General features: G+C 41.4%; 1 protein-coding gene and 1 pseudogene across 3 annotated transcripts in view; one reads left to right on the top strand and one right to left on the bottom strand.

The window, feature by feature from the left end:
* NR1D2 (nuclear receptor subfamily 1 group D member 2) overlaps positions 1 to 14,789 on the bottom strand; it is a 29,243-nt gene extending 14,454 nt beyond the window's left edge. Inside the window, exons 1-5 of one of the 3 annotated variants that reach the window (XM_016124890.2) lie at positions 14,486 to 14,789; positions 6,302 to 6,568; positions 5,076 to 5,164; positions 3,043 to 3,187; positions 873 to 1,498 (exon numbers count right to left, since the gene is read on the bottom strand). In XM_016124890.2, the coding sequence (XP_015980376.2) occupies positions 873 to 1,498; positions 3,043 to 3,187; positions 5,076 to 5,164; positions 6,302 to 6,568; positions 14,486 to 14,501 (1,143 nt within the window). In that variant the 5' untranslated portion in view covers positions 14,502 to 14,789. Of the gene's footprint in view, positions 1 to 872; positions 1,499 to 3,042; positions 3,188 to 5,075; positions 5,165 to 5,635; positions 5,758 to 6,301; positions 6,569 to 6,883; positions 13,281 to 14,485 lie in introns of those variants that run through there. The other 2 variants (XM_036219016.1, XM_016124891.2) reach the window with 2 other exon arrangements.
* Positions 13,236 to 13,354, top strand: LOC118602500 (annotated as a pseudogene).
* Positions 14,790 to 16,424: the final 1,635 nt, after the last annotated feature.

Here is a 16,424-nt window from a genome sequence, read left to right as displayed (position 1 = left end):
CTCCTTAAGGCAGCCACGAAGTCTAATAAAATATAAGATCACCTTTCAGATCCATGGGATCAAATACTTGCAAGTGACCAAAAAGTCTAATATAAAGACTAGGTTAGAGTCGACTATTTTGGGGGGAAAAAAAGAAGAAGAAGGCTTTAATTACCTGGCTGTAGAAAATACCAAGCACTATCAAAGGACCTCATGATTTAAACTGGATATGGTGTGGTACTGATGTTTTTGATGAAATTTTGGCTGAATATAAACACTGTATTTTCATGTAGATGGTTGTATTTGATGATAAAAAAAAAAAACTTGAATGATATAACATTAACTCATCTCATAGGATGACATCTGAGAAAATCCTTAGAAGCTAGCCTATTAAATTAAAATATTCCTAAATTCTCACACAATAAAAAACATCCATGTTCTATATCCAAAGACCTTTTGGCATTATAATGGTTAAGGAAAACTCTTTCCATATAAATCACTGAATTACAGGCTGTGACAGGCTAAAAGATCAGCCCTAAGAGAAAATCTCAAAGCTAGCAGAGATTAATCAGAATGCTTAAATTTTGAAAGGGATTTCTAAAAATTAAAGGACCAATTCTGCATGATCCATATTTCACATAAAATCCTAATCCCAATCACAGTATCAATCAAATCACATGCTTGTACCTAACTCTGTGTGAAATTAGGTCATTTGACAAATAATGTTTATTAAGCATTTGACCTAAAATACTGCATAAAACTGATTTTGTAAATCTCTTAGGTTTTCTGACACTCCCCTCCCACCCTCGAAGCTGGTATATCCCCACGTAAAAGAAAACCTTCAAAGCTTTCCTTGATACAAGGTGAGGGAAAAAAAAATGATTTCACTATACCAGATGCATTCTCCCTCCATTGTTGCACAGGTAACTATTCTTGTTCTCATTCTGAGAAAATCCATCTATCGAAACTCTATCACATACTCTTTGAGTATAAGCATTGGAGAAGTTCATACAATGTCCATTTGCAATACAAATGGCATGCCCATTTGGGTAATGCATTATATTCCTCCCTTTATACTGTCCATTGAGATTCTGCGGGCTCTCACTACAAGGAAAATGGCTGCTAAGCCCACTGCCACAATGATCATGATTTAAATTATATTGCTCCGTGTTCTTGGCAATCCGTTCTCTCTGGGGCTGCAAGGTCTCTGCTGAGTTTTCTCGCTGCTCTTGATTATACATAAAGGTATCTTTGTGGGCTCTGGTCACCATGCCAATCACTTCCTCCTTTGCAAAATCAGAAGAAGGAGGAGAAGAGCTTTTGACGTTTTCTTGCTCCAGCTGAGGCTTGGGTCGCAGCTGTTCCTGGGCTGGTAAGGCTGTCTGTTCATGATGTTCTACTAATGTGTCATTCTGTAAATGACCACTGAACTGGCTGTTCATCATGGTCTTCATCGCACTTTGCATTTCAATTAGCATCCTCTGTTTTTCACGCTTAGGAATGCGACCAAACCGAACAGCTATTGAAGAAAAAGATATTTAACATCTATATTCTAAATAAGACCTGTTATACAAAAGGATAACACAAAATTATCTCTAATAGCTATGGCCTCTATTCATATAAGTTAAAGAGTATCTATATGTCTCTGGCCCAAATTATTCTAAACTTACAGGTTGTTTTTGATGTACTAAAGAAAGTGAATATCTGATCTCTGTCAATTTATTTTCATAGCCTTATTCTCAAGACCCAACAATACTCAACATTAAATAATCTGCTCCTTACTGGCTTCTTCAAAAAAAAAAAAAAAAATCTTAGAAAAAAATATACCAAGGTCAATAGAAATGCAGTTATCAAAAAATAAACTTGCTAGATTTTAATTAAAATCAATGAAATAAAAAAAATGAAATTGTTCATCCTCCATTATTTGAGGCTAGTCTTAGAATTTGTCTGTCTCCAACATTCCCTGAGGAAATAAAAAAACAAAAATCTTTCTAATCTTTTACAGAGATAATAATAATTCAATATACCCACCCAGCAAGAAAGCCTTACTGATCTAATTGTCTCTGACATTATCAGACAAGTAATTTCATCATATTTCATACTCTACCTCTGCTTCCTCTCCTTCACAAGTGATTGCCATTTTTATTCTTTTGGGGCAATCACAATATCCATCAACTTTGGATTCCTATTTCTAGTTCTATAAAAAAAATTGCGGCAATTAAAAGTCCAAAACATTAATTGCTGAAATCTTTATTTAAAAAGCTCCTCATTGCAATACTGTATTTCTACGTTGAGATATTTAAGTTAGAGTAACCTAAGGGGCTGTTTAAATGACCCTTCCCTAGATAAATGAGGTTCATTCTTAGCAATTCTTAATTAGCCCAATTTAACTAATTCCTCTGAAAACCTCTTACTCCTGTTATGTTACTTAAAACAGAATCAGACTATCCAAAGATGATTTCCCTAAGCACAATACAATAAAGTGATGTCATCCACAGATAATACTAACAGTACTGTAAATTAAAACTTTTATTTTCTATGAGAATGGATCACACCAGAATTGAGCAACCTTCTCCATTCCAGACCTTAATATTTCTTTCAATTTCACACGTCCTTTCGGTGTACTCAGAATCTGCACCCTAAAAACACGTTATCATCTCAGGGCTCAGAAAGCAATGGAGATAATTCGCATAGGGAGAAAAAGGTTCATCGGAATGCTAAAAAATTAGGGAGAAAGAGTCATGGATTCCTGTATCAGAAAAACTAAAACCTTTTTTTGGGGGGGGGAAGAGTATTCAAATCGTATAGGGAAAAAATGGGTCTTTTTACAAGAAGCAACAAAAAAGAAGTGAGCCAAAAGCTGTTTCTGGGGTGATGTCACTAAAACTTGACTTTAATGAATTTGGCATCCTACAAGACATCAAAATGTGTTTTCTAAAGTCTGCTTCACCCTAAGCACGAGAGGGCCATTGATAACTGGTTTATAGCTCTGGATTATGCTGGGGAATAAAAGCCAAGCTCCATATGCTTTAAGAAAGAATGCTCTTTAAACTGGGAACATACCATCTCTCGACATTCCAACAGACAGACACTTTTTGAAGCGACACTGCTGACATCTGTTCCTATTCATTCTCATTATAGAACAGTTTTCATTCTTCAAGCACTTCTTGTACTGGATGTTTTGCTGAATGCTTCTCCGAAAGAAACCCTAAGAACAAAGGAAGATGTACCCATTCACTTAGAAACATGCGTGTAAGCACCCACTTCCCACGTCTAACTATCCAATATGTTACTAACTATACCTAGGAAATAATTTTAACCTAGAACAAAAAGAAATATAATCTTGACACACAAAATTAACTGGATTCTTACTAGCACTAGTAAGCACCTACACCTACTAGCCAAACAAAACTTTTTCTTCCCTTTGAAGAATCCTGGTGCTTGCCAAAGCACCCCTTATCCTACACTTTACCCTGTCACCAGCCCCTGCCTGCAGCCGCATTTTCCAGCTCATATTTTAATTACATACGAATTCCAAAACTCTTGAAATATGACTGATGTTTCAAGACTAGACAGTAAAAAAAAAATGTGTTCCAGAGCTGTAATTCCCTCACTAGAACCAGGGATCATGCCAGAAGAGCTTGTTCTTTCCTGGATCATTACCTGCTGATACCAGCAAGGCCTACTTACATGTGCCAGAGGTTCCCAGCTGCTTGTCAACAACAGGGAAGTGTCACACCACAAACCCACAGATCAACTAATGATCCAAAGACAGTTCCCAGCTAGGTGCCTACAAATAACTAACTGCCTTTACTGCACAAATAATTTGTGTGCATGCTCTGTGATAGATATTCAAAGATCTCCAGCTTAATAGTTCCAAGGAGAACAGGAAAGTCAAGAACACAATTACCAAAATTATTTTAAACTCCAGTTTCCTTGAATATCATAAGTAACCACACATTTCATGAATCTATATTAGTAATTGTGGGATGCAACAGTTAAATATTACTGCACCACTATAACTGGACACTACACTATTTGAGCTAGACACACTATTAAGAGAGCATAGAACAATTATGTGTATTTATCAAGAATACACAATTAGGCACATTCGCTTATGCTTTTGTTTCTCTAGCTATAAAGTGAGAATGATGCCTGCTTTACAGTTACTCCACATTTTTGAGAGGAAAAAAAGTGTTTATAAAATTTTTTAAATGGTGGGGAAAAATGCTACATCTATATAAAATACTAACTAGTGTTGTTAAGTGACTCAGCCATTAAGAGCTACCAAAATCACAATTCATTCAAAGCCACCCTAGAAAACATTTCTTTCATGATGTACATTCATTTTCTTGCTCACCCACCATATCCAGCCAAATGAAATTTCTGCTTCTGGCCTTCAGTCAGATACAGCAAGAGCACATGTCTTGGCCATGTTAAATTTGATACTCAGGAGAAAGGATTGTGCCAGATTTAAAGACAGAGAGATTCTCTGGAATAAGTAGGAGGTACAGACCATCTCACTTGGAATTATCTGACAGACACTCTTATGAAATAGTCAACTAAACTTACAATGAGCTTTCCCAAGCCCTAAATTTACATTCAAGTCTCTTTTACTCGGTATTACTTCCAAAGATACCACATTTTTATAAGTATCTAGGAATCTCTCCCAACTCCTAGCACCTGGCATGTCAGAACATCATGTCAGAAACCTATTCGAAGTTTGGTTTAAACTAAGTCCCAACATGGCAGAAGTGCCTTGTCTGGTTTGCTCCCCGCTGTTCCCCACCTCCCAGAACAGAGCCTGAAACATAACAAATTAGCACCCGTGCACTTGCTTTCATACCGTAATTAAGTTCGAGTCAGAGAGCAAATTTATTTTCATCAAAATCTTAAAAAAAATACTTTCACTGAATTAAAAATATATTTTTCAAAACAAGTTATGTTTATACACTACGTAAAATGCTTTAGACTTTAAAAGGAGGAGCTGACTTCTCTCCTCCTCCCAGAGTAGCAACTGCCGAAACTGGCAACTCTAACTCCAATGTCTTTAATCCCAAAATCAGTAGCTTAAGGAAAACAAAAGCATGCTTTACCTTACAGCCTTCACAAGCATGAACTCCATAGTGGAATCCTGATGCCACGTCCCCACAGACTTTACACAGCAGAACCATGCCACTAAATTCTAAGGCATGAACAGACACAAAAGTGAAGAGAGAAGGAAAATATCAGCCGTTTGTTTTCTTACTAATTGAATATTTTATTTTGTTCTACTTGTTAAGTACTTTAAAAGATACAAATCTATTCTCGACATGTAAAAGAAAAATCTTTACACCAAGTTAACAAATCAAAAGACATCACAGTTTCCTTTTAAAACAGTTTATGGGAATGTTGAAAATATCGCAGAAAGCTGGTTTTGTCCTTTCCTGATGATTTTAAACATACTCGAAATTTTGTAAATCTAGAGTTACCTTAGACCAGATATGCAACCAGAACTAAGAAAACAATTGTCTCAGATAAGCAGCAGCCAAGCAGAGAAGTCAGTCATCTGTCTTCACGGGCTACAGATACTCAGTTCAATTAACCTACAGATAGGTTTTAGGCACCGGATAGGTCCTATTCCTTCCCGATCCTCCTCTATACCAGCCAGTCTTACCTCCACACTCACTCAGGGGTCCAAATTCCACTACTCATTTGGTTATCCCAATCCCAAATGTTCCTAGCTCCAACTTCATGAAGGCAAACCCATTCCTTCTGTTCTAGAAACCAGGTTCAGTACTAGGAGTCCAGAAGAAAGATAATTGTGAAAATGTGGCATAAGGGGGTACCCTAGAGCAGCAGTCCCCAAACTTTTTGGCACCAGAGACCTGTGCTCCCATGAAACTGTAATACCTGATGGTCTGAGGTGGAGCTAAGGGGGTGATGCTAGTGCTGGGGAGCAACCACAAAAACAGATGAAGGTTTGCTAGCTTGCCCACCCACCACTCATCTCCTGCTATGCAGCTCAGTTCCTGACAGGCCATGGACCAGTACTGGTCTGCAGCCCAGGGGTTGGAGACTCCTGCCCTAGAGGAAACATAGTAAGGTGCAGTGCATAACCACATATCTTGTTCTGTGGCAAGGACCAGTTATGACAGCCCCTAGAAACCTGTAACTTTTAGAATCATCACTAATTTTCTTACCCAACTACAAAATTATTTATTACCCAGAAAGAAGTGAAAATTATACTCAAAAATATAATGGTTCCCCAAATGAAAAATTAATAAAGTAAGTCCCTCCTGCAATTAATGGCATCGACCTTGAGAAAACTAAAGTAACTTACTTGTCACTCCACTATGACTCTTTGTCATCCCAGGTGCACTGGACTTGCTTGTTTTCAAAGAACAATCTATTCGATCATTCTTCAGGATGCCTTCAATATTGGCGAGATCACCACTTTTGGGATTACTATTGTTATCAGAATTAGAGCTGTTTGGAGAAGATGGAACAGAAGAGAAGGAGGACTGGAAACTGTTCTCAGAACCCTCACTGTGACAAGAGGCAGGGCTAGAGGCTGAGCTGGAAGAACTGATATAGGCAATCACACCTCCTAAAAAAGAGAGGAGAAAATCAGATAATTAGATACAATATACACTTTCTATTTTTGCAAATGTGAACAGTAAAGTCACTAACTTTAGAAACTGGTTACTGGTTAAATGTCTGCTTATCACAAAAGGAAAAACAACTTATTTTCCTTATTTCCTACTATTCTTCTTGCCTCCACAAAGTTCAAAGCCCTGATTTAAAAAGTGAGAAGGCTCTCACTGCCTTGGTTATTCTGAGCACATACAGATCCAAACCTAAAGCTTTTCATTTTCCAGTCTTTTGTAAAAGGAATGAAAAATCTTCCTGAGTGACTATATACCTGAGAGTAAACAAATGGTTGTGGCCACAAAGAAATCTGGTTCTGCTCCTCTCTTTACCTCCTTCATTATACCTTCACAATCCGAAAAACAATGAGTTCGTCATCTGCCTCCCCCGTCACTTGGCTAAAACATAGGTTAATTAAGAACAGATGTAACATTTGGAACTCCAGGAAAGTAATTTATGTAATTCAAAATGGGGAACCTTCCATAGCAGTTGCTCCCAGAGTCTTTCTGTTTTGACGCTCCCCGAAGACTTCTATGACTCCCCACTAAACCGCAGTTCCACACCCTCCCCTCTCCACCTACTTCTGCCCCTGGACTTACAGACACGCTTATCCCTAAGCAGCTCTTAAGGAATCCAGACTCACTACTTGTTCTTCTGACTCACTATTTACAGTCCATGTTAAAGAGGTTGGAAGGAAGAATGCAGGCTATCTGAGAACAACCTTAAGGCTGAAGTTAATGCCCACTTCACAGAGCTACTCTCAAAACACTATTCACAACTCATCAATATAACCACAACCCCTCTCTGAAAACTGATCTTGACCTCTTAGAGACTGTTACCCTCCCAGGTTAAGAAAAAACATTTAAAATTATTCTTAGGGTATAATTATCAACTTCTTCCCTCAAAGAGATAAAATGTTGCAAGAGTAACCGCATGGCCAAATATATTATTGTGGTGTCTTTTTCTCTTCCCTCCATCATTAACAAACATTTATTGTCTTTTTCGATGTATATCAGATCAAAAGTTAATTATCGCTCTTCCAACACTGTCCTGACCTCTTATTTAAACCTACTGTTTACCTGTCGCCACTTATTTCTCAACCATACCATAAGCACCTAGGTGCTCAGAAAGTGTCTCTTAATTCTCTATACGTGCTTTACAGGTAATAAGCCTGCCATAAATATTTTTAAGACCTACTTCTCATCCTTTGTGAGAAGTATCTAATAACGCGGACAGATCCCAAACAGTATAAAACATCACTAAGAAGCTGTAAGTAAAATGGCATTTCTGACGACAATCTGGACGACTACACTGAGTAGTAAGTGGAGCATTTTGTACATTCTCAAAGTAATAACTGCAATTTAAGCATTCACTCTGAAATAAAACTTTCTCTGCTAAAGGGAAAGGCCTTCCCAATCTTTTCTTGGATAAGAGCCATACTTCATAAGTCATTTAAAATGTACACACACTCAGCAAAATCTGAGGCCAAAACAATTCCAAGAACGGAAAGACATTTCCATGTAGAGAAGAAAAAAAAAAGAAAAACAGAGGAATTTTAGTCTTTTAGTCACTTTTAGCCTGTCACATTGAAATTAGGTACCAGATATGTATTTAAGTACCAATTACATATATCTAGTCCGGGAAGCCCCTCAGAAGTAAGGCACAATCACAACTCTCAGGAAGTTTAATTACCATCCAGAAGAGAAGTTAAAACAGGTGCCTACTATGCCAAGGAAAACACAACAGAGTTCGTCATACACAGAATTAATATGCATAAGTGCAATGACATGCACTTGAGTTTTAAACAATGTGGACAAGTCCATCCACTTTTCCATTCATTAAACATATGCCTATTACTAGTCTTGCAGGTGTGAATCTGCTCTTTCTATAGTCTGACACATTTTCTAAATGCTCCCTTAGCATGTGTTTATCACCTGCCCAGAATAATGCCAGGTCTTGATGATTAATATTGTCCTGCAATGTGGTCCTTACCTAAAAACCAGTCACTCTTAAAATCTCTGGACCAGGGGCTTCAGCATCACTTGGAAATCTGTTAGAAATACAAGTTCTCAGGCCCCACTCTAGGTCTACTGAATCAGAAACTTTAATCACCCTCTTGGTAATTCTGATGCACAGTAAAATTTGAGAACCACTGCCATGAAGCCAGCTACTTCACCTGTGCTCAATGTAAGAAAAAGTGGCCAAGGGTAATTTCAATAATAGAAATTTCATCTACCACTGATTTAAAAAATCTAAAACCTTTTAAGACTCCAAACACAATGAGAAAAAGCTTCCTCACTTTGAGTTTATTCTCATCATTCATGAAGATTACATAAAATACGTACCATCAGAAATACTTGGTGGTTTTCTAAAATACACGTTTCTAAAGCCCTGCCCATACGAGAGAAAGCACCCTCGGCAATGGAGATTTTTAACAAGTTTCCAGGATGATCCGTTATACCATGAAGTTTAAGAACAGCTACAATCGGTGAATTCAAACAAAAATTGGGCCATAGTTTTAAAAGTTGATGTTTTCATTGACATAACTGCCAGAATACCCTTAACATTCTGTGATTCCAAAAAGCAACAATTTTAACCTGGAAGCCCATCAAATGTCATATTACCGGGTAAAACCATGGTGCCATCTGTTTTAATAAAACTTTAGAGATCTGAAGTTCACATTAGAAATTCCAGGTATTAACAATCTACTACTTTTTTCACATGTTTCCACTCAGAATAGGATACAAGAAAAATATTATCCTTAGTGCTAAATAAACTCCTAAAGGAAGGTCTCACAGGTACTTGTCTTTTCCAAAACATTAGGTTAGGTAGTAAATTTACTTCCTAAAATCTCAAGAGGATAAAAGATGACATGGTGATGGTTTTCCCTAGCAGACTTTCCAAGGGCCAGCATCTGAGTCAGCCATTTACGCTGACAAAGTCTTTGGACTACCTCAGCTTAGAAAAACTCTTTTAAAATCAGAGCTATCTCGATGGTTTAAGAACTAGTTTAAAGCACTGACTGGGCAATGGAAGGCATTATTATTACCCAAAACACACCTTCCTTCACAAAGGCTCCAAAATCAAACCTAAGAAAAATTGTTGGGCTATTATCAATCCAGTTAAGACCCTATTCCTACTTTAGGGAGTTCAGCAATTGTTTACAACAAGAATTTATGCCAGGCACCATGGAATCAAAGATGACCCATTTAGAAGCAGCTATGGTCTCCTAGCAAGACCTTCTATACTGATTTAGCTGTCTCACATCTACTCTTGCTACCAGACACCAATCTAATGACCTGGGGACTAACAAACCAAATGGGTTAAATTTTAATTTCCTAGAAGATACAGAGTACATCTACTGGTTCCGCAACCCAATGAAAAAAGAAAAGTGAAAACTACAAGCCACCAAGTCCTTAATGAATGTCAAAAATAAAATGACACATTCACATCACATCTCATCCTCATTAAAGAACCCTGTGAATTAATTTCCAGTATCCCATTTTACTGATAAGGGACTTGGAGCTCAGAGAGGTTAAGTAATACAGCTCACTAAGTGGCAGTAATACAGTTCACCAGAGGGCAGACTATTATTTCTTACTGAGAAAACCTGGGCAAGCAAGTCACTTTCAATTTCTCTAAACCTGAGTCATCTTCTACAAAATGATATTCACAAATGGGGATTATTAAAGTGCTTTTTACACACATAATTTTTTATGGTAAATCAAGAAAGGCAAAATCTCTGAACCAGCAAGTCCCAGCACCTCCAGAAACAGGCAGAATGTACTTCTCAGATGCCTCAAGCTAAAATTAGCTGAGGCAGAGTCTTCTCTATTTTTAGTTGAAAAGGACTCTGGAGTTGGGCCAGGTTCCTAGGCTAGGGCTTACCCAGTGGTCAATTTCAGACAAGCTGGAAGTCAATATCCAATTTTGCCCAACTGAAAAGCACTTATGTCCCTGCATATATTGGGGTTTTCTTACCCCAATTCTAGGCTTACCCATCATCAAAATCCTCCCACTCCCACTGGAAAGCATGCTTGAGTTCAAGTCATGACTGTACTCACCCTTTTGTTTTGTGACTTACAGCAAAACATTTTTACCTCCAAGAAGTTTTAGTTTTCTCATATTAAAAGGTTATTAATAATTTCTACTCACAGGATGGGAAAGTAGATCTAATTGAAACACTAAACTTTCAACTGCATCCTGAGTGCCAGGGCTCCAAAGAACAGTATGGTCCTTTCCCCAAAAGCCTTATAGTATAGGTCAACTGGAGAAACAGCTATATTAACCATCAATTCCAGTGCAATGTGAGCAACCTTCATACATGATTGTGACCTGCCGAGGATCACACAAGAGCACTACACAGGGCAGAGATCAAGTGGGGCGAACACAGCCTAGGTGAAAGTAAGTGGGGTCTTGAAGAATGTGATTGTAAATTATTAAATGATGTACCATGTAAGAGGTTATTCAAGAAAACAAACAATAGGATGACAAAAAAACAAATAGGTATTATTTTTGAAAAGTGTTTTGTCTCCACATAAATTACTGAGGAGTGGGAGCAAGTGTAATCTAGTGTCTGGGGGGCGGGGCAGAGGAACAGAGTGACTAGCAACAAGATTTAAACAATAGAATGATAAAACTGGGAGGCTCTGCTGACACCTGCCCTTTTCCGCCAGCTATGGCCCTTTATCACTGCAAACAGAGTAGTAGGTCCACGCAGGATCTCTTTCGCCCCCAAGAAAACAGGACTACCAAGTTGTGCACACACCTTTGAACGCCATGCAGGCTTAAACCTATTACAGTGGTTAGCATGTGCTCAAATGGACTTTGAGGATTCAAAATCTGGCTCTACCACTTGCCTGCGTAAGTTATTTAACTTCAATTTACTTGGCCCCTCATCTTCAAATAGTGGTAACAGTACATTCCCTCACAAAATTAATGTGAGGTATCAAAGCGGCAACACATATAAAGGCCCTCGCACGCAGTAAATGTTCTACAGGTATTGGTGACTATTATTTTACCATCATTATACTCGAAGAGTGCAATCAAAATAGCTGAAACAAAACTAACCTTCCCTATTTCTTCTTTCCTTCAATTTTGAAAGTATCATATTGACCCCGTCATTTCTCTGTATTCTTACTTCCACACTAATGTCTGAATCCCTTAACTCCAGCAGCTTTCTACTTTCACTTCTAACTCCTCCCATTATTGTGCTGTTTCTCTCTCAGAGCAAAGATTTCTTTACCCTTACCTCCTTCTGAGGTTTTCTTTCCAAGTTTGGAAAAACACAGTAGAATACAGCTTTGTAAAGATATGAATGAACTACGTGGGAATGTTCTCCTAATTTTTAAAATGAGTTACAGCCACAGTTAATGCAATGAGTTATTTAAAAAATATAATATAGTCAATAAAATTATATGAGTCAATTTCTACCACTTCTATTTCATATCTGAATTAGTCATGGAGGGCAGAGACACAGTATGTCATGAATTATAGGGCAATTAGATGAAATGGTCACTGGTTGAATGTGTACTGACTAATACAATGATATCAACCCAAAATTAAGGGTCAGAGGTGTGCCACACGGCACTGAATTTGGCCCCACCCTACTCAATATTTACAACAATTTGCAGAAAGTTAAAGGGAATATTTATCAAAGCTCTGACAGATAAATGGCAGAAACTGTGAATATACTAACAGCTTGTGACAGCTTGAACTTGGAGCCAAAAGGAACAAGAAAAAATTTTAAGAAAGCCAATTGCGAATTCCTACACTTCTGGTCAAACATGAAACCTAGCTTCAAAACAGTTCACATGAAAAGGTCCTAATTGATTGCAAGGTTACTGTGAGTCAGCAACACAATGTGCCACCAAAGAGCCTGCCAGAGAATTCATTTGCACCAAAATCCAAAACTTGGTATTTGGTAACTGTCCAACCATTTCCGCAGAAGCCTGTTCACTTCTGGGTGCTAAGCCCCAAGGGCAACAAGGATGATGATCAAAACAAACAAACAAACAAACAAACAAACGCCAATAATGAGTAAGAACTAAAAGTGGAAAAACTGGAGGGATGGGGGTAACAGTCTTCCAAAGGAAGTTTTATAATTTGTAGCTCCAAAGTCAAGAACAATATTAGCAATATTGCCCCACAAAAGTTCAAACCAGAGAAAAACTTTCTAATCACTTGAGCCTGTCCATATTTGAGGTTTCAATGTTGGAAAAATTTATTAATGCTAAAAGCTCAGTTAGAAGAGATTAAACCTGATAATCTCCCTATCCTATCAAGTAAAAAGTTGAATTCTATAATAAACTTATCCATTTTAAAAAAATATCTTCAAAGACCAAGGAGGCCCATAGATAATTAAGTTAGAGAATGACTACTTTTACTGTTGATAGAAAATTCATAACACATTTGTTATTAAGGCATAGTTTCAGCACGTAACAAAAAAATAAAAACTAGCTTATTCTGTAGCCTCGCTGGCTTCATTTGTTTGTGGGCAAAGTAGCAAGGTATTGTTCTGGGGCAACATAACAGGAAATGTAACAGGAAAAAAAATTATAAAGCCAAATTCTGTTGATCAGGTCCAGGAAAGGTCATCCACAAATGGGTTTTTAAAAAATTAACTGGTCTACGGCCATGCCACCCTGAACAAGCCCAATCCCATCTGATCTTGGAAGCTAAGCAGGGTCGGGCCTCGTTAGTACTTGGATGGGAGACCACCTAGGAAGACCAGGCGCTCTAGGAGTCAAAAAGAAAAAAATTAACTGACATGAACAATGCCCACTATTACATAAGGGCTCGGAGTCACTTAGGATCACCGGAGTCATCCGGTCCGCACGTGAGCTGAATGATTAGCTATGGGTGTGACCCGTTTACAGTAAGGCTCACAGCCCAAAGGGACTTTCGGCCAGTTCTTATGACTGATAAGATAGGTCGTGTCCCAGAAGCCGTTTTAGTTGTTGTTGTTGTTGTTGTTGTTGTTGTTGTTGTTGTTGTTGTTGTTGTTTGAAACCGTGAAGAAACATAACGAGAGTCCTAACTGCCTGACCCTGCTAGGGATCTAAGCACTTCATGGTCCTTGGAGGGTCTTGCGTCGGGGAAGCCCCAAGCCTGCCCCCAGCACGTCCCTCGGCCCGTAGCATGACCTGGCCCCGCAATTCTTCCCCACTATCCGCAGGATCTGCGGCCAATCCTTCCGCATGGCCCCAGCTCCGCGCATTGGGGTCAATCCCGGTCGCGCCGGCCTCGGTCGGTGCACTGCGGCATCCGCGCGCGCCCCAGGGCCAGCGGGCCGCGGGATTCACGGCCCGCGCACGCGCGGCCTCCTCCGCAGTGTGCAACCCCGCGGGGGAGGAGGGAATCGCGGCCACGTCACGGCCCGGAGGGTTCCAAGGAGGCGGGCCCTCCCGAGGCTGCGGCGCTCCCAGCCGGCGCGCGCGCGCGCGCACCCGCCCCCACGTGTCCCTGCGGCCCCGGGGAATGTGGGTCACGGAGCCGAGCGGCCTCACGTGTCCCCGCCCGCCGCCACCGCCTCAGCGCCCATTATGTAATGCCGCGTCACGCGCCGGTCCAGCCAACCCGCGCCCGCGCGCCGCCGAACGTAAACACAGCGCGCACGTGGCTCGCGCGGCCGGGCCATGTGAGGGGGGGGCCGGGCCGGCGCCACCGGGCCGCGCTGCGGTGATGCAGGGAACCGGGAGGGCGACCGCGGGGCCGCCCGGGGGGCGACGGGGACCGAGCCCGTGGCAGACACGAAGCGCGGAGCAACCCACCCCGCCGGCTCTGGGAACACTCCCGGCCGCCGTCCCCCCGTCGTGTCCCGGAGGCTCAGAGCGCCCCCTCCGCCGTCCCCAGCCCGCCGCAGTCTGGCTCTTACCCGCATTCACCTCCATGGTGCCCTCGGGGAGGGGGCCGAGGCCGTCCGCTTTCCACAGAGCGGGCAGCGCCGCCACCGCCTCAGCGCCGCGCCGCCCCGGGCTGGAGGCAGCGATAGTCGCGGGGCCCCCTCATGGGCAAGGCGGGCGGGGCGCCCGGGACCCGCGGCCAGACAGCGGGCTGCAGTGAGAGACAGCGGTGGCCGGCGAGCGGCGCTCCTCGCGGGGTCCCTGACAACAAAAGCAGCGGCGCGGCGGCTTCCTGCAGCCAGCGCACCGCGGCAGCGAGGGCGGCTGACGGGGAGGGCAGCCGCGACCATGTGACCCGCGCACACACACCCCCCTCCCTCCGCCCCTCGGCCGGCCGCTGCAGCGACTCCGCCCCTTCTCCGCGCCTGGTCTCCCCTCCCCTGCTCCTCTCCTTTTCCTCCGCTTCTCCTTTCCTTCATCCTCCTCGCCCTCCTACCCCCCACTTTCCTTCTCCCCACGTCTCCTTTCCCCTCTTCCCCTTTTCCCTGGCCGACCTTCCCATCTCGGGCTGGGAGCCTTCTCCACGCCCCCCTGCACCTAGTGACACCTCAGGTCATCTGGGATGGTTACCAAGGACCGCCCCGTGGCACTGAACACAGCGGCTTTTCAGGACCCCGGGCTGGGCTAGCTTGGCTCGGGCTAGTCCAACCCCTGACCTCTAAACGGTGGACTCTTGGCCAGCCCATTTCTCTTCTCTCTGCATCCCTAGGTGATTTCACACAATCCCGTTAGTTTAAATAGGCCTTTGTTTTGAAGATGGCCAAATTTACATTTCAAACCGAGCCCTCTCTTCTGAGGTCCAGATTCCTACATCTAGCAACCCTTTTGATTATGCCCCCTTGATGTCCCTTAGGCATCTCAAGTTTAAGATGTAGACGGATGTATGCATGTGTCAAAACTCAGTGAATGCACACTTAAGATTTGTGCATTTCACCTTATATGTAAATTTTACTTGGAAAAAAAACCTGGAAGCAAATGCCGTGTGCTGAGTTATGCAGAAGGAAGTGCACTGATGTCTGCAATTTAAATGCATTACAAAAGCAAGATGGGCTGATGGATGGAGGCATGGGTAAATGGAGAAAAGGATACTAAGATGTTAGATATAGATGTATATAGCTATTCACTGTAAAATTCTTTCCAATTTGATCTTTGAAAATGTTCAGTATAAAATGGGGGAAATGTAATATGTAAGGCATTTTTACATGTACAACACTCCTTCCTCATGCCAATCTTTACTATTTCGGTATATCTGCCAGTTCCTGAAGCCAGCAAATTAGGTGTTCTCTCTCTCTCTCCCTCCTTCTTCTCTCCCATTTATTCTATTCGATCCATTAACAAATCTCAACTACTCTACCTTCATAATATGTCTTTAACCTCTGTGCTTCTCACCACCGTCATTTCTTGTCTGGGCTATTGTAGTAGTTCCGGAGGAACTGCTCTGTGTATCCACCTATTGTCACTACTCCCTGAAATTATATTTTTTTAATGCAAATGAGATCTCATTATTCTGATCAAATCTTCCAATAGCTTCTCATTGCACTGTGAAATAATCAAATGCTTTACTCTAACCTGCAAAGTTCTGCTCAAACCGTAGGCCTACTTCTCTTTCCCAGGCTCTCTTGCCATCCTCTAAACACGGTACTCTAACAGCAGTGGACCTCTTTTCTTCCCTTCCTCAGGGCTTTATCACTCTGTGATGCTAATGCAAGAATTCCCCAGGCTACACTTTGTTGCTTGCTTTTTCCACTTTATATATCAACCACCATCTGCTTCTGCATGGGTAAAATGAGGTCAATATGAACAGTCTAGAAAGCAGGGGGGAAAAATCATAAAAAGGATACCACTCTAAAACTGCATGGTTCTGACTATATGACATTCTGGAAAAGGCAAAACTATGGAGACAATGAAAAA

Source organism: Rousettus aegyptiacus, unplaced genomic scaffold, assembly GCF_014176215.1.
Source record: "Rousettus aegyptiacus isolate mRouAeg1 unplaced genomic scaffold, mRouAeg1.p scaffold_m13_p_4, whole genome shotgun sequence".
Taxonomy (NCBI): domain Eukaryota; kingdom Metazoa; phylum Chordata; class Mammalia; order Chiroptera; family Pteropodidae; genus Rousettus; species Rousettus aegyptiacus.
This window is presented reverse-complemented; position numbering and strand designations above follow the sequence as displayed.